Source organism: Apteryx rowi, unplaced genomic scaffold, assembly GCF_003343035.1.
Source record: "Apteryx rowi isolate R43461 unplaced genomic scaffold, aptRow1 scaffold_163, whole genome shotgun sequence".
NCBI lineage: Eukaryota > Metazoa > Chordata > Aves > Apterygiformes > Apterygidae > Apteryx > Apteryx rowi.
In genome coordinates this window covers 221,844-246,520 of record NW_020447897.1, presented here as the reverse complement: position 1 = coordinate 246,520, position 24,677 = coordinate 221,844, and the positions used below count along the sequence as shown (strand labels likewise).

The 24,677-nt window shown below is 39.3% G+C and overlaps 1 protein-coding gene across 1 annotated transcript in view; it reads left to right on the top strand.

Annotated features, from left to right (window-relative positions):
- The window catches only part of PGM5 (phosphoglucomutase 5), a 73,417-nt gene that overhangs the window by 27,650 nt on the left and 21,090 nt on the right, over positions 1-24,677 (top strand). Inside the window, exon 7 of the mRNA XM_026059997.1 lies at positions 19,588-19,703. Coding sequence (XP_025915782.1) covers positions 19,588-19,703 — 116 coding nt within the window. The remainder of the gene's footprint in view (positions 1-19,587; positions 19,704-24,677) is intronic.

Below are 24,677 nucleotides of genomic sequence, written 5' to 3'. Positions count from 1 at the left end.
AAACACTCCTTAGATTTCAGCTGCAAAACCAATAGCCTGTCAGACAGAGAAGAACAGTTCGGCAGGGTGAGATTCCACATGAAAAGGGAGCTCCTACCCTCTTTCAAAGGAGTGTCTTGAGTTTTTCTTGACAGCGTTATGAATATTAACCACAACAGCTGTAACGAACCAAAGATTTCTTTAATGGCTGTTCATATTTCCTCCACAGTCCTTCCTCCCCCTTTTCATAAAAGGGAGAACATTTTTTTCTTTGTTTTTCACAATTCTTGTCTAAATTTTAATCATGTGTTGTGCATGAAAGGAGAATAACATGGAGCCAAGAGTCAGAAGTCTTTCTGTAATGAATGAGGAAAAAAAGTAGTTTGGGAGCCAACTCCAAAAAAGTGTGTGGTATGAAGATTTAGAGTGATTCCTACTCTCCCCCTTTAATCCTAGAATTTCTTGGATTTATCTTACTCCTGCTGCTCTCCCCAGCATATAACAATAAGGACACTTTTTGTGCTTTTACAGTTTAAATAGTGCAAGGGTGAGTGTTTATTGTTAACACTTTTCAGGACAGCTGCAGACAGACTATCAGATATTTTCTCAACCAAAGATGAGAATGAACTTCTCTCGGTGTGTTGGGTATTTTGGAAATTTTCAGGAGAGAAACTCTCTGTGTCGTCCTTTACAGCTGAGCCACAAGAAGGGCTGTGCTGTCCTGTGACCTACCTCCTTACTTGGCACACTACCTAGTTTTTTGAGTCTGAGAGAGAGTCACTGGCCAGAGCTGAGCCTGGAGGTAGCTGAGCCCTGTGAAGAATAGCAGGCTGCAGAGCAAGACACAATATGCAGCTCTTACCCTCATTCCCAGTTGCATTCTGGCCTGTGCCTGAAAAACCAACAGCTACGGCAGCTTAGCCCAAAATGAGCAGGCACAGTGGCTGTGCAATATGCAGCTTTCTGAACTGAGTGCAGAAAGTTGTGTTCAAAGCTCTCTTCATTTAAAAAGAAATGACGAGTTTAAAAATATAGAGTGCTCTCCTTCCAGCTTAAGCTTTGACGGTAAATAAGGTCTGCTTGTACAGTTTAGCCTCTACAGTTAGAGAGAGCAGGTTTTGGTGCTTGGTGAGAACATAAATATATTATATAAACCTGATCCACTCTTACTAAGAAATACTTCTTTTTGCAGTTTTCACAGATGATGATAGTCAAAATTTTATCTGGGTTTAATGTGCCACATGTGAGAAATTACCCCAAAAAAATAAGCTTTTCACTAACTGTTTTGAGCAGGCCTTACACTGTACAAGGACAGTCTTATTGCTGTACCTCTCTTATGTCTCAAAAAGTATAAAAATACGAATAAACAACAGGAGTTCCTAAAAATGTCCTAATAGAAAGTCCAAAAGTGTTTTAATTAAAGCAATCCAAAGAAGTTAACAGCAAATCAGTTATAGAAGACTTTGTGACTCCTAAAACAGGGCTTAAAATAAAAGTCCTTTTTCCCTCACAGGCTTACACAGTCTTATTTTGGGCTTCAAGCTAGAAAGGCTCTCACAAGGATTAGCATGTCTCAACATGTTTTGTCTGGGCTGAACAGCACAGCTGATTCAGCCCAAGAACAACCTCTCTCATCAAAGGACTTCTGTAATGGGTGACCCTCACAGGGAAGGTATCCTGCTGATTTTAAAGAGGACCTTCTTTCCAGCACAGAATTTCAAAACAGTGTGTTTAAAATCCTATTTCTTAAATGTATTTCTTAAAGCATAATCTTCTGCTACATTACTTAAGGTTGTTTACAAATCATTAAGACAGGAAATTGTTCCTTAAATTCTAGGTGTTTTGCAGAAGATCTCCGTAAAACTGTGAAAGCCAGAGTAGTTAACAATATTTGAAGACATTTGGGAGTCTCCTTGGAACAGATCTTACTTTAAAACTCAGTCCTTTGAATTCTCAGGTTAATTTCCAAAGAAAAGAAACATTATCTTCTGTTTCTTTTTGTGATGAAACAGAAGAGGCCAAAGATCTTTGCAGAATCAGAATAGGGTTGTGAAAAGGGTTATGGGAGTCTGTGTGAGAGTGCTTGTAGGAGAAGCAAGTATTAAAAGAGAATGCTGTTATCCTTTCTTACTGGTCATGTAAACTACCACTAAACCTCTGTTTTTAGTGTGAGTTTGAGAAATCATTTTTAGTTTTTAGTTGTATTCATTGGTCAAAATAGTATGAAACATTTTCTTTCTACAGCCAGTGTATATTCTACAGCCAGTGCTGGYGTATGCAATTCATATTCTGGTAGTTTTCATTATAACAGTCCTATGGCATATTGTAGTTTCTTATTCCTTTTTACTTTTGTTTTTCACTATTTCTGTGAACTTCATCATGAAGTTTATAAAACTGCTGTCTTACTTTCCCTTTCCAAATGAGATCCACAGCCACACAGAGGGTTTACTAATTTCTCACTTTCTAAAATCTGTAGGACAGTATGCAAAAGAGAAAAAGCAGAACTAGTGTAAGGAAGGAAATCCAAATCCAGATGACATCATTAAGGAGCAACTAGAGCAAATCATGTCTGAGAGATCTGAATTGCCCTCTGTGATAAAATGGCTAGATCTGTTGAGAGGAAAGCAGTGGATGTCATTTACTTCCATTTTAGCAAGGCTGTTGACACTGTCTCCCACAATATTCTTATATCCAAGTTAGGCCCCTACAATCTGGATGGGTGGACAACTAGATGGGTAAAAAAATGGTTTGATGGTTGGGTTCAAAGCCCTCTGTTTTGGGGTCGAGGCAGGGGTAACTGGGCTTATTCAGGAGAAAGGACGGCTTCAGGGGAACATGACAGCAGCCACCAGTACCTACAGGAAGGCTGTTGAGAAGATGGAGCCACGTATTTTACAGTGATGCATGGTGGGAAGATGAGAGACTTTCATAGTTTAAAACAAGGGAGGTTCAGAATAGATACAGGGGGAAACTTTTTCCTCATGAGGACAGCCTAGTAGTGGAGCAGCATCCCAGAAGGGTTATGCAGTTTCCATGCATGGAGTTTTTTAATGCACAGCTGGATAAAGCCCTGAGAAACCTGGTCTGACCTCATAGCTGACCGTGCTTTGAACAGGAGATTGGACTAGACACCTCCCAAGGTCCCTTCCTAACTTGAATTATGCTATAATGCTGTGGCTCTCTAAAGAGACCATTGCTAGAAATTCCTGGTACTACTAACACTGTTGAGCACTTTTGTAGTTAGCATGATTTACAGCAAGGGAAGTATAGAAAATCTTCATGCTTGCTTATACCTTTTTTATTGTATTCTAAGTCAAAGAGATTAATCCAGTTGGGAAGAGCTGCAGTGCTTTTTTCCTGATCATTTTCTGAGCAAACCTGCTGACTCTGAGTCAGAGGATGGATGTAGTCTTAAAGTATTTGGGAGGTGAAGAAGAAGAGGCTGTGGAAGCAACCAGTAACTTCTGATATGTACCTAAAGATGTTGCTCAGTGATTCAGACAATTCAGAGTGCTGAAACTCCAATTTAAATCACTGTCGTTATAGAGTTTGGTGCCACGTATTGTGGTTATATTCACATCTCTCTGTTTTGTCTCTTTTCCAAAAAGCTTAGGCACAGTGCCTTTTGAACCAGCTGACCTCGTTGTTGACTAGGCTAATGATTATGGGTCACACGTGTACTCCTAATTTAGTGGAGGATCTTTTCCCTCGAGTTGGTTCATAGGATCCTTTTATTTTCTGTAAAACACCATTCATTTTGTGAGTCATTTGTGGCAACCTTACTGAGGTGAGAGAGTGATGTAAGGAGAACCTCTCCCCCTTTTCCCTCATTTCTTACATCTCTCTTTCCTGGTACAATAAAAACTCCATCTCCATTGAGTAAGAAAACTTACAAACTAATTCCGCTTGTGTATTCATAGATCACTTTTTTTGCTGGGGGACTCCCGTGTTTAATATATTTCATTGCCCTGTGAGGGACTCAAGGCTAGAATAGAAAATGTTCCTGTTCAAATGTAGGGAGATGCAGAAACTTTGAGCACACAGAATTCCTTGTTCAAGCCTTTTTTTTCTCCCAAAGCACACGTGCCTTATGGACCTTTCAGAGCTTTCAGCATTGTAGTAAATATGAACTATTTGCCAAATTTTCAATGGGACAAACTCCACTACTGAAATTCATATCATGTTGCTCATTCGTATCTTATGTTCACAGCTGAATCTCCTTTTTCAGGGATAGGCTTGCCTTAAACAACCCAAATCTTTTTTTTGTTTTTGTTCTTTCCATGCATTGAGAAACTGTTCTCCCTTCTGTCTTGTTGAGGAAGCAAGTAACAAGACAGACTGTTAATAGAGCATACTGAAGCTTAACAGTGACAGCCATTTCTGGGTGTAGAGCAAAAAACCTGCCTGTGCTCATGAAGCTTAACTGAAGTCACAGACCATGTTTTGGGGAATGGGACAGTCACAAGCTGTCTGATATAGTCACCTGCAGTCATTAAAAAATGTGATCAGCATCTTTCCTAGAACAAGGTATAGTCTTTCTGCTGTGAGTTGTGGCAACTTCCAGAGGCTGAAATAAGCTTGGGCTCTTTAAAGAAGTCACATTTGTTTTGTAAAAGTTTATTGAAAGTGATGGAAGTAATCATACATGATCACCACCTTTTCCCTTCATCCTTTAATTTACTGCCACGGAGGGGTTAACTTACTCTGTATGTGCATGAATGCTGAAATAATAACGAAAAGTGATTCTCACATCTCAGCCAACAAGGGCATGAATAACCTTAAGGATTACTGCAGTAGTTCTGTAGTGCATGGCCACATGCTGGATGGTTGGATTTTTTTTCACTAGTGTTATGAACTCTGTGCAATCAAACCCCAGATTCTGTGTTGATCTACAGTACATATGTGCAATTTTACCTAAAAGCGAACCTGAGCACTGTGCCAACTGTTTTCTTATTTGAAAGACAAAATTCTGTCAGGACATGTTGCTGTCAAAGCACCTCTCTCCTTTATTAGCTAATCACAGAAATGTTTCTATTTGCTAGTTGTCTTTAGACAAGCAAATTTTATCTCTCTCTTTATCCTTACTTTTAAAACAGCTGTAGCTAGATACTGTATATGTCAGCAGCTCTTTCTAGTGGTTCTGTCAGAGCCTCTGTGAAGAGGGCATTGAAATTTACACAAGGCAGGAATTCAYATGCTCTTTGTCCTGGAGGATACACTTCCTTTGGGAGTTGACTCTAGAAACATTTGTAAAAGTGGTTGCAAAGTTAATGCATTTTGGAACTGAATCTTGAACTGATGGCTAAAGCAACATGAGAACAGCATTGGTACGGAACAGCACGATAAGCACACACCTGTTAGCATCCCACACACTGAAGAAAACAAGCCCATAATAAGGAAGAGTTACACAGACTGCATCTTGTGCAAAACTTTCCAGTGCATTTGTAACCAAGAGAAACAGATGAAAATAGTGTTAGTTACTGTAATAGTTTTTGTTGGACTTTCAAACTTATTAGTTGGGGTTCCTGGAAATATGATACAGTCAAAAGGCTGAGTGATGGCATTTTCATGTATTATATACAGGTTGGGCTTATTTATGTTAAAGAGAAGAAGAGTAATTTCCCACATATAGCTTAAAAGTATAACACATAAATAGTTTTTACCCTAGCCAACTTGTCTGCGAGATCAGAGAAGATTTTCTTGTTTTCCTCACTTTTTTCAGTTATATCACTCATTTCAGTTTCCAAGAAATGGGGTCTTTTGTGCTGATAGAACTGCATTTAAATTAGGTTGTTACTGTCACAGTAGCATTTATTGCCTCTAAACCAACATCATGAAGTTGCCAAAATGTTGTAGTGTGGATTAAATGGCAGCCTGTATGATTCTTGTAAGGATTGCTCCTTTGTGTTTCTTTTTCTCAGTAGTGTGGATCTCATGGGTGGTGTGTGTAGGAATAATAGCACTGTGGGCACCTGTGCTGTGTCTTTGTGTGCTTTAGAAGGCATTTACAGCAAACTGACATTTATTTCCATCTCTGAGAACCAAATCTCAGCAGTATTTTCCTGCTGTGATAATATGTTGAAATAAGTCATAAACATTACTAATGATTACATCTAATTTAGGTTATGAGACATCCATAATCTGTAATTCATTTAGTTTAAGGGATTTTCAGTGCCCTAGTTGTTTGCTCCTTGTTTCCATTTTCTTCATATTTTTTACATTTCCTTTTAACTTTTACTGTGTACTTTCCATCTAGTAAGAATGAGAGCACAACCCCACACTTTGGCTGTTTTCTGTCATCAACACTAACTACAAATACTGTGACACCTATCAGTAAAATTTGCTTTTGCTTCCCCTAAGACTAACAGAACCTATTTATCTATCGATAGACTCCCAGGCAGCATGCAGAAGGTACCAATCCACACCTCTTTTTCCACTGTAAATTTATTGTGGTTCTGAATGCATAGACTCAGAGCATGCTATGAGTCTCCTTTATTATGCTGCAGAGCCTCCTCGCTTAATGTCAATGTATAGGAATAACAGGTGGTTCGACTAGCATGCATAATCTTTCTKTGATTCCTGAGAAGAACTACAGTATAGATATAGCAAGCATCTTGAGGCAATTACCGCTGGGTTGTGTTAGGAAATAATCTTAGTCACAGATCTATTTGTAAACTGGAGAATTAAATTATTTAGCAGCTGCTCCTGACTGGCTGATCACTCATTGCTGGAGTAATCTGCCAGATTGTTTTACCTCTTCATCCAGTCTCATATTTTTCTCAGTCTTTCTTCCCATGTGAAGACTGATTTCTTAGGGAAGACTGGGCATGATGCAATTATAAGGATAGCTCTTCTGTGGGCCAGAAGTATTGGATATCAGCTCTCATGCACTTGTTCATACCAGTTCTTCGTTCTTACGTTTTCCAGAAGAAACATCTGTACAAACATATTTCATTTTGGTCTTTCTCCCATCATTTAGAAATCAGACCTTAAGAGGCCTGATTCATGCCTGGATTCCTTAATTCTGGGATCTTACTGGTGTTATTACCAGGCTGTGAGCTGCATACTCCTCATACAATTTAAATATGACTTCGCTTATTTGAAAAATTGGCTTTGTGGTAGATATCACTCAGCCAGCAGAACTACTGAGACTGAGTGGAGGTTCCTGTAACTCACAAGAATGAAGTGGTTATACAACAGCATACTGAGATGTTCACCATAAAATGTTTAACCCCAGCTTAAACTAAGCCATCAGTCTGTTCCTCTTCCGTCCTTATAGCCACCATTAAACTCCATATGCCAGATGTTTACAGAGCACTTATTTTCAGATGAGTCCATTCTTTGTGGCACTGGAAAGAGTTACAGAAAGCCTGGCTATATCTTCTTGGAAATTCTTCAAATCRATCATTCAATGCATTACTGTTTGAATGGGTGAGAGCCCAGCAGCTCTTTAGCATGCCTTAGCGTATTCCCATAGCTGAGCTAAAATGGGAAAGGGGTCCACTGAGTTCCTCCTGGGCCCATAACACACGTTATACCTTAGCTTTGGTGACTTGCTTGTGCCCCAATTTAAGGACAGCTGTTTTACAAACCCCTTATTTAAGGGTGGACTCCATATGGGCAGAGAATCAGAGGAAAAAAAATATTCTTAACTTTCAGTAACTGTTTATTCTAGAAGTGTTTCTTCCACCATGTGGGTCTCACAAGCTGCCCTTCCTCCCTCAAGCTTTGGAGTTCCTCTCAGCTAGGATTTTTTTATTAGTGATGGCTGAGATATGGACCAACCACTCTGTTTGACAGACTTTGAATACAGGATTAAACAAGGTAATGTAAGGGACAGAAACTGGTACTGAACTGGACAGAAATTGGTACTTCTATTTAAAAAAAGGTCTGCTCTGAAGTGCAGGAAGAGCATGCGCAATGTCCAGGCTCAGCACAGACAAACATCTCAACTAGCTTCAGAAACTAACTAAAGAAACCCTGAGGTTCTTTATAGGGTGTGCCCACAGCATCCTGTTTTTCTATACAGATGTACACATTGAGGAGAAATCAGAAGCAAGAGGATGAACACATGCATTCTTGCACATTAAAAGTACTTCTTCCCTCCCCTTAAAAAAATAAACCTTCCAACTTATCATTATTTACACAGACCTATGCACCTTGGCATCAGATTTTTTTTTGTCTCCATAAGGAGTAGTATTTCTGTCTGCAAGGTGCTGGATTTGGCAGCAAATTTCTTGGAAACAGGTCCTTTAATACATGTAAGTAGTCTTCTTGTTTTTTAATGGGTGCTTACTACTTAGTAAAGCAAAATAGCTGACTTTTGCCTTTTGGTGGCGGTTCAGCAAAATGTTTAAGCACACACTTAACTTTCAGACCTATGAGAAACCACAGAGACTTGAATGGGACTACGAAAGCCTTTTGTAATAGTTCATTTAAAAAATTGAATATTGGATATAGAAAATTTTGAATTTTGTACAAAAGAGTATATAGAGTAGTAGTTTTCCCAAGACTTCATCTTTTTCCTCCTTTTTCCTAATTTATTATGTACTTTCCTTATTACTTTTTGGCCCTGAGCCTTTGTATAAAATGCTTGTTGTCCTGTAAAGGAGAAACCAAGGTTGCGCTGCAGCTGAGTCAGCATTCCCCTAGCACTCGCCTCCCTGGTTGCTTCTTTTTGTAAATCCTAGCAGGGGTTTTGTGCTGCAGCGGGGCTGGGAAGACATAAGAAGACGTGGAAGTGGTAGCGGTAGGAGGATCATGAGATTATAGATCTCTGAATCATGCCGTGTTGCACAGGATAAATATATGTTTTATTGACTCTGGAGCCTTCAGAGGTGCCTAATATTAGCAGTGTTCAAGAGGACATTAAGTCACCAGTCCTCCCCCCCGTCACACAAATATTTGGACTATGAATTTGTGGAGCTGCACCTGAGAAATGCTTCAGGCTGGATCCTGGGCTGCTTTATTGTTTCTTCTTGTCCTGCCATGTCTGTGTTCTCCCTCATGCACTGCAGAAAAAGACACTGGTAGCAATTTATACTTAGAATAAACTCCTGCTTTAAGCAAACTCAGTCCAGATATAGGCATTCAGGTTTGACGGTCCGGGTTAATTTTAAACACAGTGAATTCATTATGGCTTGTAATATTCAACTGGAGAGAAGGAAAAAGGAAGTGTTGGCCATGTGAGAAGCTCAAAATACGTAAAATTATAACTAGTTCAGGAAGAGAATTTTACACTCAACTAATTCTTAGTAAAAAATAACTGAGAATCATTTGTAGCAGTTAGCTGTGAATTCATGTAAGGCCTTGTTCCACTGCCTGTAGTAATAGTGCAAGTATTTCTCCTGCAATGAAATGCTTCTCATTATGATAAAATAATTTGTCCTTTAAAAAATATTGGAAGAAATTTTTCTTCTCTTGACCCACAATCATATCTATTCCCAGGAGAATTCTAATTTTCAGAGCAATTTCAAGAAAGTGTTTCTTAGTGATTCTGTTCATAGCAAATACCCCTAAGTAAGTATTTATTTGGCTTTATTTTATTGTGATTGTGCTCACAAAAATCTTATAGAGTCTAGCAGTTGTGTCCACTTCTAATTATTTTCTGAACACTTGCTCCAGGCCAAAGTCTGTCAAAGCGATGACTGCAGTGGGGATTTGGTGAGGGCTTCTGGTGACTGCAAAGAATTGTGCATTTTGTACTCTGAGCTAGAGTGATTTTCATGCTGACAGCACTGTCCATACCATGATAGTCTGGTTGAGCAGAAGCAGATGTTGTAGCCTCATTGGCCAGCTTCCTATCTGAAGGAGAGATTTCTGATAAAGTTCAAATTTGGGGGTGGAATTTCTTTAATACCATATTTCCTTGAAAAGAAGGAAACTTCGACAGCTTCCATATGCACAAACTTCAGTTAAAGCCTCTTAGGCACTAAGCTCTTCAGAGAGCTTTTGTCTGTCCTGGTAAGGCTCTTTGTCACCCTCTAGACGTTAGTTAGGAACTCTTAAAACAAAACTGTATTTATGGTTTTAAAAGCAAAGCCTGGGTATCAGGCCTCCTTCCAGTGCAACTTTTTAAAAGTGGTTTGACTTCTCAGGTAAAGATACTTCAACCGCTCACAGTCGCCTTAACTGCAGACTGGGGGTGGCAGCAACCTCGTTGTGACCATATGTGTATAACTTGCCCGACTTTAGTAGTTTTCACACCAGCAGTAGTTTCGTCACGGTGACACTAACCTGCTTGCAGCACCGAGGAATGCAAAGTGAAACATTTCAGCTTTGCATGCTGTCTGCTTATTATATTTATTAAAGGTACATTTACTGTCCCTATTGACCAATGAATTCTGTAAAAATGGCATTTCACTCCAGAACAAGTTAGGAAGACTGGACTGAAATAGTGTCCATAAAAACTGTCCGTACATGCCCTGCCTATAGTGGGCAGGATGATCACACTAGTCTTGAAGGCAAGAAGCTGTGCTGTCTATTTTTACATCAATCATTTATTSCTTAAACAGCAGGGAAAGGGCAGAGGCAGTTTGCAGTCCTTTCTCAGAGTTTTGAAGCAGAGTAGTGCTGCAGCTGCAGGCCTGCTTAGGAAAGTATTTCCATTCCCCAGCACTCCCCCAGCTTCGTAGCTGGCTATGAAGTCAGGCACGTGAATTTACTTTTTCCCCCAGGGCCTGAACCAGAGACATGCCTGTTGGGACTGGGACACAAATTAGTTTGCCATCATTTTGTTAGGCTCTCATGGACTTTTAAAAGTTCTGTCTTTTTCTTCTGTATGTTGCACGAGATGCTTGCATCATTTGATTGAGGTGTTAGAGAATGTGTGCGCAAGAAAACTTGGTGGTATGAAATATCGAGTTATGTATTCACAGCATGGCCTATAGGTGGCAACAAGGAATGTAAATAACTCCCAGGGTCACGCTGTGTGTATGTCTGGGAGCCTGAGCTCCCTGGTGAGTGTTTAAACGATAGTTATGATGGTGTGAGTTTTTTCAAGTCTGCTGCTACAGGAGACAAAAAATAAAAATAAAAGAACTTGAAAGGCCCAAAGGGAGATATTAAATTTTAATTTGTTTATGTTAGGAATTTAAAGCCAAGGGGATGAACTTTCTTGCAACAGTTTATATCCTCGGAGTATTGTGGTGGTTGTGCTGAAAATGAATGTACTCCATGTAGCTCAAATAAATTGCTTGTACATATGGTTGCTGTGTGTTACAAGGGCATGAGAAAGGTGGGTAGTGTTTATCGGACTTTGCCTTTCTACTGGGATAATTTTTAGCTTGTGCTCTTGAAAGCTTTCAGGCACAAGGAAAGACCAATGTGGGACTGAAGGGCAGGAAAGGATATTGGAACAGTAAGTTGGCATCACAGTTATTTTGCATGAGTGCCAGGAGGCTCCGTTGATGGAAAGGGAATTCAAGTAGTCTTGGATAAAATTTAACAAGGAGATGATTTCTGCAGTGTTATTAGCAATCCACACACATCCTCAGAATTAATGTCTACCAAAAAACCCTGCCTAAAGCTACTAATTCTCAAGCCAGAGACTACCCTTGAACGTCAGACCTTGTTTCAGTGTACCTTTATTTCACTTGCAGAAACATCTTAGAGTTAAAAATTGGAGGTGGGGTTGGGGGGGGTGGGCAAGGAGGGACCAAAACCAAAAAAGCTGAATGGTTTTAGATCCTTTGTAGCTAGAATGTCTTCAGATGCTTTTTGTTTGTCGATTTATCTGCTGTTATGATATTTCTCTGTGAAATATGGCATGCCAGAAAACAGGAAGAAAATGAACTTGCAGTCCACTGAGTATTTTTCTTCCGCCTTGTGCTCCTGACAGCCCTTCTGCCAGCCGTGGCAGTTCGCATCTTATCTTAGTGAAGTGTCCTGGTTATCTGTTTTGTGTGCAAGGGCTTAGCATTCCACTGCTTTTCGCTTAATAAATTAAAGTCCATGCGGGAGTAACACTGTAATACTTGACCATATAAGGGGGGTGACTGTTGTTTTAGTTCTGCTCCTTCAACAATATGCAGTTGAGGCCTTTTAAGGGAAGGTGGTGCAGGCAGAGTGAAAACATCCAGAAGCAGAGCGCCTATTTCGTGTTGTAGGTGGTGCCAGTGCTGGTGCTGTCCTTGCTACCGCTGTGAATTTCTGACGGGCTATTAGAGTTTCACAGTTAAAAAGAAAAAGGAGAGACTTACAGATGAGGCTGAAGTAAAAGGTTAACTGTTTAGTTTATGGCTCCTGCTTCTGGAGGAATATAATAGGAGTGAAGAGGGAACTGACCAAAGCTCAGCAGAGGTACACTTCCAAAAGCTGAGAAAAGAAGGGGCAAAAGGCTCCTCAGCATCAGCAAGAAAAGAACACAGAAAGAATGAGTGAAAACTTCTTGAAATGAGAATGGGATGGGGACTCTATGTACAACTAAAAAGCCAGTGAATATTGCATCTAATTTTCAATAAAGTTTTAAAAATATTTTGTTTCCTGAAAAAAGTGGTTTGAATGTTGGAGAGGGAATGAGATGACTAAAGCAAATGATGGGATGGAAAAGAGACTGTGGCAGTTCAAGCAGTTCAATCGTGGATGCCATCTCATTACTCCAGAAGATCGAACCCCTGCAATTTAGGTTCAGTTGCAAGTACTGTTAAGTAAGTCTATCAAAGCACAGATTGTGCTGTACAGTTAGAGAGTAGCTAAAGCAGGATCTCTAAGAAAGGGAAAGGAAAGAGTGGTGTGGACAACTGTAAGTCAGTTATTTTGATCTCAGAAGTACCCAGGGTGTTAAAACAATTCTGAAGCATGTCAGTAATTAAAATATCAGATAAAACACAACATAGATATGTCAAGGTTAGACTGTGCCAAGCTAACTTGCTGTTTTTTCAGCTAGTATAGTGATTTTCTAGATAAAGAAACTGCAGATCCTTACTTGGGATATTTTCATTCTTTGTATGAAGAAAGACTACAGAAAACTGAGAAGAAAAACAGAACTTTTAGTTTTAGTCAGACAATAATCTTTACTTTAGAATAAAATATGCATGAAGCCTTATATCAGATGAGGCTTTTATCACCTGGAGATTAGAGGAAGTAATATAGGCCCTACCTCCATGGCAGAAATAGAGATTTAGAAACCCCGATTTGGAACGTATTTGTTGTGTAGCCAGTAAGTCTGAAAGGAACTGGTATGCAGGTTCGATCTTTGGAGAAATGCAATTATGGCATAATATCCTACAGTGGCCTACCTGTCTGTCTCACAAATTCCTTCAGTTCCTGTTGGCGTCCCTAGGGCCTGAGAGTGCCTAGCCCCTGCAGAATCAGGCTCGTTGTGGTCCAAACGTTACTGCCCTCTGTCCGCCTCGGTACTGCCTCCGCAGAGGGGAGATGTGGTGACAAAATGTGTCAGTGAAATGCGGGTCTGTGTTCAGAGGTCTCCTCACCCAAGTGTCTGTCGGTATTTTTGAAATGGGCAGCAGGCACCTGCAGGTTGCAGAAGACAAGAGAGACAACGACATGCAATAACCATTTCCTCAGTGATTCCGTTATTAGTTACTCTTTCTTCCTCCAAGGTAAGAGTCTGAAATGAATGCAAAGCTGGAGCTGGCCCTAGGCAGCGATCCACCTACAATGCAAAGCTCTAACCAGTTATTTACAGCATTTCATGAGACCTGTCAAAGAAAGCCCTTTCTCCAGTGTTGTGAGCTTTATCTTTGTGGTGAACAGGCGTCGTGGCTTTGGCAGGATAGTTCTGTTTGATTGACTGATCTATTCTGAGAAGTTATCAAAGTTTCACTGGGCACAAGAAAGCCAGCTTGCCCTTGGCCATTTGTTGTATCTAAATTATAAGTATTTATTAGGTCTTCTTGTGGCACTGTAGAGAATAGGCTGGAGCAGACTCTTCTCTGACTTTCATTAGGGTAAGTCAGGGTGATTCTGCTGAAGTGAGTGGTGTTTTGTTAGTACAAAGCCACAGTGACTGAGAGATACCCTCAAGGGCCGCTTGGCCTTTATTCGTCCTTCCATAAAAAACAGTCTGTTGTCTCCGCTGGATGGAAAACTGAGAGAGAGAAAGGCATCACAAGAGTGTTTCTTTAACCCTTTAATGTAAGAGAACAAATTTGTTCAATGGAAGGTGATCTTTATGCACAGTTTAAGCAGGATCATATTTTTGCTCTAATGCCAAGTACAATGATTTGGGCTATGGAGAGTCCTATATCCCAGTGTTTTCCCAGTTAGATGACATGCATAAGGCAGTGAAGTACAAGGAAGAATATCTGGGGCATTTTAATGTGTAGTTGTAAAATAAGCAATCCAGTTGCCTCGTGAAGGATCGACAAGTTTTCCACATTAGTCTGTTAAGGCTTTCTGAGGCAATTTTAGAACTAGTTGTTAATTTTCTTTTCTGGCAGGAAATTTTCAAAAGTTCTAGTCTTCATTGTGAAGCTTATTATTACGTTCATTATTACCTTTATTATGAACTGGTCAGCTCAGGCTTTGATGGCTCTTATTGGAGAGGTCAAGAATTGGCTTAGCAGTTCTGTGTTGATACTAAACTCTCGCATGGTTCTGTTTTCTAGTGATGAAATAACTCAAGCTCATTCTCACAGCCGCATTTTGTTCTTCTAATAGTTAAATAAAAAGTGGAAGATCAGAATAGGTAGTGTGGGACTAACTCTTCAAAATAAAAATGAGAGTGAAGTCCTACAGTCGGAGAATAAATTTAACTATCTTCATAATCCTAAAATAATTTGTATTTTTTTAACTTACTTTATTATTTCTCCATCTAAAAACAGCTGCTGATGTTTTTTTTTTATTTCACAAAATATAGCTTTAAAATATATATGTTACTGCAAAAAGCACACTTCCCTCTTATTTGGATTTTTTTTTCCCTTAATTTGTGTTTCAGCATGCTGGGAACATAAATACAATTAGCTCTGATATGTGCACAATAACTAAAATGATTTTCCTACGATTTAGGTGCAAGTTTATATACATCTGTCCCAGTCTAGCAAGAGCTAGCTAGTGCTATGCACAGGCACAAAAAACTTTATTGTGTAATCTCATTGATGTAGTCAGCACTTAAGTTGAAAGAAGGCAAGCAAGAGTACTGTTTGAAGTCTGTCCCATTAAATGTCTGAGATGATAAGATCCAGAACATCCACAGTTTGCTCTATTGCTTCTACATAGTTCATTCTTACAGAACATATAAACACAGGTATATCAACTGTGTGGTTAGACATAAATAGACTGCTTTTACTTCAAATAGACTAGGAATATGAACCTGTTTATAAGGCATATTTTCCTTCAGGTTTCACTTTGAACTAGTTGGAAAGTACATTCCATCCATCAAGTTGGCTTTTTTGATAGCTAACACCTACATCCAGAGAAACCAGAGTTTGGGGCATTGTCTTGTCTGGAGCACTACTGCATCTGTATCTTGATGCTGATGTATTGTACATATATATAAATATGTATAAGAACATACCAAATTTACTCTGAGATGAATGAAATGATGCATCCATGCATCAAGTTAGAATTAGAAAGTTAGAAGTCCATGCTACAAATTAGAATTTCTTTGCAGCCAGTTCCAAAACCAGTTTCTGAGAAAAATGGTATCCTGTCTGACTAAGAGATCTCGTACGAACAATGAAAACTTTATGGTAAGAACATGATTTCCATTTGTAGCTCCCCAGATGTAGGTATCCAAGAACGCAAACAGAGTCCAGTGGGAACATACAGAAAGAAGAAGAGAAATTTAAAATACTGTATATATTTAGAGTTGCTTGAACTGTCCTGTGGAGGCAAATAGCTAAAAACATCATAGATTGTAATTAACAGATCTGAGAACCTTAGAGGCAAAACAAGAACCTTTCCCTTTACTCACCAGCATTCATTCTTTCTGAATTGCAATTTCCAGAAATCCAGTTATGCCTCATCTGAAGCATTTATTTGCCTAGCAGAATAAAATATTCTATTAGTTTCTTTCAAACTTGTCATGAAGTCATATGCTGCATTAGGAATTCCCCCAAAGCTTCTGCAGTACATATAAACCCATTTACAAATTTTGGTTCAGAAGGAATGTTACCCTTCTGTCTGAGTTGGCAGACTTTTTCCTGTATCTGGCTGGCAGTGTCTGACAGTTCTGATTTTGCAACTTAAAAAAAGGTTTTCGTGAATGAAGAGTGTTTTTTTAACTTTCTCTGCACTGAATCCAGTCATACTTCTTGTTTAGAAAAATATATAGGTGCAGAGGAGTTTCAGTCCTTCCCCCTTCCAGCATTTAATCTTTGTTTTCTCTGGCTTTGAAGATTTACTAATTTCCCAGTTGCAGAACATATGTTTCCTTCCTCTGAGGTTATTTTTCTGTGGTCTTCATTGTTATTTGTTTAGTCTGATGCAGCACATTATTCATGTTTGTGTGCCTTCCTGTGGGAATCCCCCTCATGGTTTCTGGGGTGATCATTTGCTTTAATTGCCTATAGATTGCAGAAGGGCACATTCTGTATTTATTGAGACTTCCATTAATGATCCTTTATTTCCATGGTATGACAATATAAAGAAAAGGAAGCATTTGGTTTTTAGTGTGCCTTTTATAGCTCTCATCCTCAGTCCTAGTGATGTCACACAGTTAGCATGGGAAACTAAAGCATTTTGTGAAGTTATGAAGCTAGTACAGTGTCTCTGAAAGCAGCTCTTGACTGCCAGGGGCAGGTTTATGTATTCTTGAGATTATTTAACTGCTTTGTGTATTGCTAGAAGAATCTGCAGCCCATGCAGCAGTGCTCTTCAAAGGTGTCTCTGTAGGTCCAGACCCACTGGGACTATTCCCTTTATTTACTGATACATATGATCTGCTGCCAGTAAATGGTACTGGTAGATAACACTGGTTCTTTAAGGCTGCCGTATATGAAATGTACATTCTCCTGATATTACTGAGATTGTAGACACAGATCTGTGGACAGGGATAATTTCAGGAGCTTTATTTTCTCGCGTTATCACCCTCTAATCATTACACAGCCCCACACTTAGGATGGGGTTCTGCCCACTGCTACCTTAATGAGATGATATGGCAATCTTGTCAGATATTATAGTWTTTAAATGTTAATGCAGGGTATTTGTTTATTAGTACTATTACCTTTCTGAAGCTTTGAGACAAAGAAAGATTATTTTAAAGGTTACTGTAGTTCTCATTACTCAGCTGGGATTGAAGCCTTTTCATATTCAGAACTATGAAAACAGGGCTAGTCCTTGCCCAAAGAAGTGACAGTCTAAATGGGAAAAATAGGCATAGAGGGGTAAATGAACCTCCTCTAAGCACAGCTAATAGCAGAAACAATCTAGGATTAGAATGGGATATGTTGTCTAGTCCATCATGTACTAGATCTTGTGCATTTCTTGCATGATATTATGTAGCTGTCTTTTCCCCAGTGCTGCTGAACAGAAGTGGCTAAAGTTGGCCTAATTTGCTGCTTCTACTTATTTACTCTGTTAAAGTCTTAGACTCAGGAATGAAAAAATATTGCAGGAAACAATCTACCATATTTTGCTATAAAATTCTGTTCGTATGTATATTATGTTTGCTTGCTTGTTTGAAAGGCTTAGTTTAACCTCATGCCAACAGAATTATCATCCATATTTTCAGTGCTGTCCTAGTTAATAGAAAAATTTGAAAAAGTGTGAGAGGCCTGATAAACCTTCAATGCTGATCAATATAGACCCATGAGACTGTTTATCCCCAGACTAGTGGAATATGGAACAGGGAAAGAGAAAGAATTTCCTTCTCCAAAAACAGTACCAGGATATGGAGATGGTTCTGCAAGCATAGATATTCCTGGAGTATTGTTAGGCTACCTCAAGAGAATTGGTTTTGCTCTTCCAGAGTGTTAGCCATTGTTTTCTGTTTGATTGTTTTTTGTTTTTTGGCATTATGGTCCCATTCCAAGTCTGCACTTACTATCACACTGAGATTAAATCTTTTTATGTTCTTGAGTTCTTGCAGAGCCACCCAGATGCCTGTTCAGCTCTGCACTGTATAACCTGGCTTATGCAGTACTATTTCTAAAGGCCAATAATATACTTTTTGCTATAAAAACACAAGAATGTGTACACTTGCCTCCACCTCTGAACTAGAGACATGGAAACCAAGTTCAAGATCAATCCTTTTGATAATATTCTTTTTTCTTCACATACCTCACTAGCTCCTTTTCAAATAAGTATCAGCAGCTCTTATATGATCTCATTTATAAAACACCCTTTTTAAGTTTAATATATAAATACAAACATGAACATCTAGGCTGAACAGCTGGAGACTTAGATATCAATGGAGATCTATTAGGTGGAAAAAAAACAGTGGATTTGGAGACTTAATACAGTGCTGATTTCAGAGACAATATTTAAAGGCTGAACTGTCCATTGCATTTAGGCACCAGGTTTCAAAAAGGTCAGTTTTACCATGTTTGGCCGGTTCATCCTGTCTACCTTTTACCCATCTAAACAGGGTGAAGGACTCTCTGAAGACAGGTCTCTTTCTGTTGATCAGAGAGGTGACAGCTTTAGCCTCGACACTCTGACTTCTGAGTAGATAGTGYTAGGTGGAATGACATGTTATGGAATGAATCCCACCTGAGGGATCTGCTTTGCCTGGGCCTGACTGCAGCTGAAATTAGACAAAGCATCTCACCTCAAGTGTTTTCCTGTGGGATGGGATCAAGTGATTGTTGCAGCAGTCCTGAGGAAGTATTAAGGTCCTTGTTAGTCAGTCAGATTGCTTGACCATTTTTTAAGTCTTATTTTCATATTAAAAAATATTAGACTGCAAATCTTAAGCACAAAATGAGAGCAAGCAAATATGATTAGGAACAAGAAGAATGGTAATATTCATTCTGGATAAATCTTCAGTTTGGTAATGGGTTTCTTAGAGGATTTGTTTTTAGTCCAAGCAAGGTTTTTTTCAGCAGAGTTTGTAACTGAGGAAAAGAAGGCAGATCCAGCACATATAGTGGTTTTATTTGATTCTTGAGAATACTGGCAGGTCAGTCAGCTAAGTAGCTGGGGAGCATTGTTTTGTAGATGTGTCACGGGAGATAGGGAAAGTAAATTCAGGCTCAGGTCTGGGAAAGCTTTGTTAGAGCGGATGCTGCACCATGTAAACGGTCCTGAATTGTCTTGGCTTTGAATACGTGAATAGAAATAAAAGTGTCTCTCAAACATGTAGCTGTGGGCCACCTATGTTTTATAAAGGAAGGTGCTTCAATGTGGTTTTATAACCTTCATTAGAAATACTAATATAACGTATCTGTGTATCTGTAGCTATAACTGGTTGTTGCTCACTAAGAATTGAAAGATCCTGGTAAAGCCCACTTAGCTGAGGTTTCTTCCTTCACCAAAATACTACACTTGAGTGCATAAACATATCCAGGTTTTGGCTGAAGTCAGATTCTGAGACAAGAATCAGTTTGGAACTGATTTTGATCTATTCTCCTATGTTTTACTTCATAGCCCAGCTGCAGAGTACAAAGGAGATGCAGCAAGACCTAATATAGTCCCCAGCTGATCTCAAACCATGCAAAAAAAGCACTGTCTTAATTGTGTGATGTTCTATTGTGTCTTTTCTAGAGTGGCTAAAGTAATGAAAGTTCCTGTGTATGAAACACCAACAGGGTGGAGGTATTTTTCCAATCTCATGGACTCTGGACGTTGCTCGCTTTGTGGAGAGGAAAGCTTTGGCACTGGTAAGCAATCCCTAATCAAAATTTTCCGTGGACTTTCAATGACAGTCATTTTCTTGGGTGCTTAAAGTCAGAGCCGAAAGAATCAGCAAATTAATTCTATCTTGTGCTTGAACAAAGGACTGTCAGTTGCTCATATCTTGAGAGTCCACTTCAAACCTCTGGTGTCCGCATACCTAGAGGTTTGAAAAGTGTAAGAAGTAGATATTCAGGAGCTCAAGACCATCTTGTTACTGTCTAGACAACTTTTGGAGTTGCCTGTCATACTCTTCTGACTTGAATGTGAAAGGTCCCACTGGTCTCACTGTAATGGTTTTTCATCACAGACAGCAACAGTGTTTGGTACATAGAGTATGAGAATTGGTATGTCTAATCAAACCTGTTCCAGGCATCGCTTTTTAGGACATCACAATTACTGGAAAGCCTGACAGTGATAAAATCATTTCTAGAACGAAATAACTTGCACTGCATGCCAGCATCTGTGTTTTCCCTAAGTATTTTCSTTTGTCTGTCCCAAGAACCAGTCAAACAATACAGTGCAGTATGAATGACAAAGCTGAGCAGCCCCCATGAATTCGGTATTGTCAGAGGAAGCATTTGTAGTCTATAAATCTGCACACATACTTGCAAGAAAAACTGATAAATTTCACAGTGTGTGTTCTTTTCACTCCTGGATTTTGTCAAAGGAATTCTTCTTTTTTTCATTAGCAGCATTATGTTACATGTATTTTTGAATAAACATGTATCAGAATAACTTAACTGTTTGCCTGGCTAGACACTTATTTTGTATTTTGATGACAGTTCCATGAAGTTCTTTTTTTTGTGGAATAATTCATTGGCTACAGCTTTTCTTAGAAAATTATTTGTCATGTAGTCAAATTTGGGTAGAAACTTTATGTTGTTTTGATTGAGTTAAGTTGAGTACTAAGTTATCTGAGGTCAGTTAGAGCTGGATGCTACTTGTTTAAAATTGAGGATACCCTTCTGAAACCTTTAAGCCATGCACATGCCTTTTTATGCACTAGACTCTCATTAACTTTTCTGTGACTATCTGGATGGACTGTGATGGAAGAAGCAAAACTGCATTAGATTTCTTTGAGTGTCTATCTGTAAGAAGAAAGTGAATTAAAGTGAATAGTGAATGTTTATTTTCCTTTGTGTCGTGAATATGAACTCCTGTTCCATGATTAGCAACCTGGGTGCCTGGGCTCAGTTGCTGTGGTTGGCACAGATTTGTATTGTTCACTTGGATAAATGTATCTTTTGGATAGATATTTTCAAATGGTGTTCAAAGAGTTTTTGAGTGACAATTTTTGAAACGTTGTAGAAAGGGGTATTTTCAAAAGCAGGAAGATCTTGTATCGTTTGGTAAGTGTTGTCATATTCTGCCATATGTTGCTCTCTCTCTCTCCATTTGCCAGTGAGAAGTCTGGACCAGGGAGTTTTCAACCCTCACAGCTTTTTAATGCTTTTTCACCAGGCCAGTTCTGAAACCCCTTCTCTCTAAATAAGTTCCTCCTGTCCATGCAAAAATACATATTTCCATGAAACTCGGTGGTTCTCAAGACAGCAAGATGACCTTATGAGCATCCAAATTATTTGGAAAAAAATCGTGCCTACATCGTCAGGCTGAAGGAAGGTAAAGGTGATTTGTGACTTGAAGGAGCCTAAAGGAATCTGATGTTGAGTCCCCACAGGCTGTAGTGCAGCTGGGCACCATGACCTACTGAGTGCAGCATCTCTTACTACCTGCAGTTTTGTCTGTGGAGGTCTGTAAAGCATAAATCACCCCTTCAAGCCTATTTCTGCTTCGAAGGTATGGCTCCTGGAACATCTGCATCCAGTGATGTTGATGTGTCATTCTTGCAAGTACGTCCCATCTCAGGGAGAAGAGAAAAATCTCTGATTGATTAGTAGAGGCCTGGCTTTAAAGGAGATTTGTCAGGAAAACTTTATGGTGCCATTATAAAAAAGCAACCAAACAGACATTGTATTTATCTGTCACCTTGAAAGCTTGACCTGACATTCATGTTGGGGTTATCGCTCGGTAGACTGTCCCCAAGCATTGGTGGACTTTAGCCCTGCAGATCAGTTATATAGAAATGAAGATAAGTGGTTTCAGGGCTGTGCTCACCTACTGAAACACTGACGGTGTCACTGCTCTCAGTGCCCAGAGTAGCAGATGGTTGTTGAAGGTGGGAGAGAGGGACRGGTGTCTCATGGAGGTCAAGGAAGGGCCTCTGGAGCTTGCTTGTAACACTAGGTGGGCAAGATATTCTTGTAACCCCTCTACCTCCCTTCCCTTGACTTTTTTCTCCTCACTTGTATCCTTTTGTGRAGCTCTAGAACAATTGTATTTTGTGCTATAGCCTCTCTTCCCATTTTTCAGCTCCCCTCTCCTGACCTCACACCAGTCTCTGCATTCCTTGCATTCTCTGTGATCCTGTCTTAATCTGGTTCTCCTCCTCTCCTATCCTTAATCCTTCAGATGCTTGATAAATCCTGTCTCTTGCAAGCTGTAAGGTACTTGAACAACATGTTGTTGGCCAGCATCTACAGCAGCACTTAACCTGTGCATCCTGGTCCAGTCTGGTCAGAGGAACTTTGTGTTACTCACAGCACTTTATCAACAGCACAGAAGGTCCCCTGACCTTGCATTTTTGCCAATGTCTTCTAAAGACTAATATGAACCCCCAAGATTCAAGCCCATGGGCATCCAGATAACTTGAGGACTGGGTTTTAAATTTCTCAGTGTGTGCAGTTCTGCATAAATGAATAGTGATGGTATATAGAGCAATTATGCAACAACTATGATGCATAAAGTTTATTTTTCTCCCTGCCTTAGTTTTCTTATTGTCTGTCAATTGAATGGAGCAGTCTGAAAGTATCTCATATGCCAGGAGGTATATTTGTAAAATGCAGGCTGATTTGCCAATGACCAATACTTTAGTAATGCAAACTGGTTTTAGTAATAAATACTTATCTTTTGCAGATCTTTTGATCATGTCCTAAACTGCATGATCCTCACCAGTTTCTTCCAGTATTGGGCATTTGAATCAGCTTTACAGCTTTCCCCTCAATCCTCTCTCTTCAGGGAAGTGAAACTTGGCACTACTTTAGCTTTCAGTGTGGAATATTTAAAGAAATGTACCATATAGCTGGTCAGGGCAAGGAACTTATTGTTCTGTGCAAGACAAAGGGGTTTTAGAGATCCACATGCTATTGTCAAACTAACCTGACAACATTGGAGAGTGGTTGGTTGTACATACAGGTAAGCCAGCCCAGCTGGAATTTCCAAATAATAGGGAGCCCTGGTTTTATAACATAAGGGATTCTGGTCCAGTAAATAAAAGCAAATTTTCTGCTATAAAAGGACAAAAGATTTTGAAAACATCCCATAGGGCTGTGTTTCCCAGACTTGTTTTCTGGCAGCTAATCTTGGAACTGAACCAACGCTTTAAAAACTTCTTCCATTTTTGTAGCAGTGTGGGGAGCTTGTCAGATGAGGTTAGTAGCTTTCTGGTGCTATGAGTAATGCCCAGGACACAGTTCAGAGAAGGGCGTCAGCAGCAGCAATTAGTATCTGAATTTCATCAGCAAACTATTAATCAGAATTAAAAGAGCTGTGTGGTTGGTTTGTCTTCCTTCTGTGTAAGCCACTTCAGTAATTGCTGCGTTTTTCATAAATTTGCATGCTTCATCTCCAAACTTTCAGATGTCAGTAACACTAGTGACCTTCTCCTGCAAGATTATGTGGAAGAAGAACTCATGGAGAGCATAAAGATGTTCTACTGCTGAGAGTAATGAAAGATTTAAAGAGATGAATGTATCTCTGTTAGAGTAATACAAATCTAAAGTAATACCATTACTTTATGATATGCCCCCAAATCTCCATTTGCCAAAAATATCATGAAGATTCAGATCTCTGGAAGATGGATTTGTAAGACGCAAAGTGTGTGCAAACAAAAAAACCTGAGTCTGTATACTTGCTTAAGTCTGATTCTTGTTTTTAAAAATCACATTAACAGAACATAACATGCCAGATACTAATTTAGGGGAAAACAGTTATATTTTCTAGACACATAGGATGCTCTGGGCTCACTGTCTGTTTCAGGATTAGAAGATGTAAGAGATTGCCTGTATGCCCACCAACTTTACAGTATCAGAAAAATGATAAGAATATTTTTGATGAGCTTGCTTTGTTTCTCAGACTACTGATTCTCAAGACTTCATTTTAAGCCTGTTTAAATTGAGTACTTATTTATGAATGGGAACATGCTATGTCAGTTTTTCCCAGATTGTTTACTCTGAGTGTGACCATAGCAATTGACTGTTGCAGTAGCAAAAAATAACTTCTGCTACAATTATATCAAGCAATATGTGACAGGTTAACTTAAAAACAAGCTGTCAAAGTAGTTGCCATTATTATAATTTCCCCTATCAAAGGTAAATAGGTAAATTAAATATAATGGGATAAGCAGAAACAAATTCGTTGATTCCAATCTTCTATTCCCCCTTCTTGCCTCAGCTCCTTTAACCGTGACCAGAATTCACTAATGTTTTGGATGGCTGAACAAAAAGTACCACTGAGAATTGATGCTGGGGTTGCTGAGAGCCCTCAGCAAGGTACAGCCACTGTTAGTTAGGAATACATAGTTGCAAGCACCTTTTATTTGACCACTTCTGCTTCTGCTGATCCCTGACGATAGATACTGGATATATAAACCAGAATAAATATATTATTAGCTGAACTGAGGCACTGGAACTAGCTTCATCCCAAGTATTTCAAGTATCTGAGCTGGGCAGAAGGAATAGGTGAGAAAGCGAGAGAGAGTGAGAGTGAGCAAAGACGCCTGCAGACAAAGATATAGTAGGTAGAAAACAGAGTTTTGGTGAAGGGTTTTAGTTTGCTAAAAGAAATAAAGGCAATAAGAATAACACACATRCAAGCAGTAACCCAGCTGACGGGTATGCTGG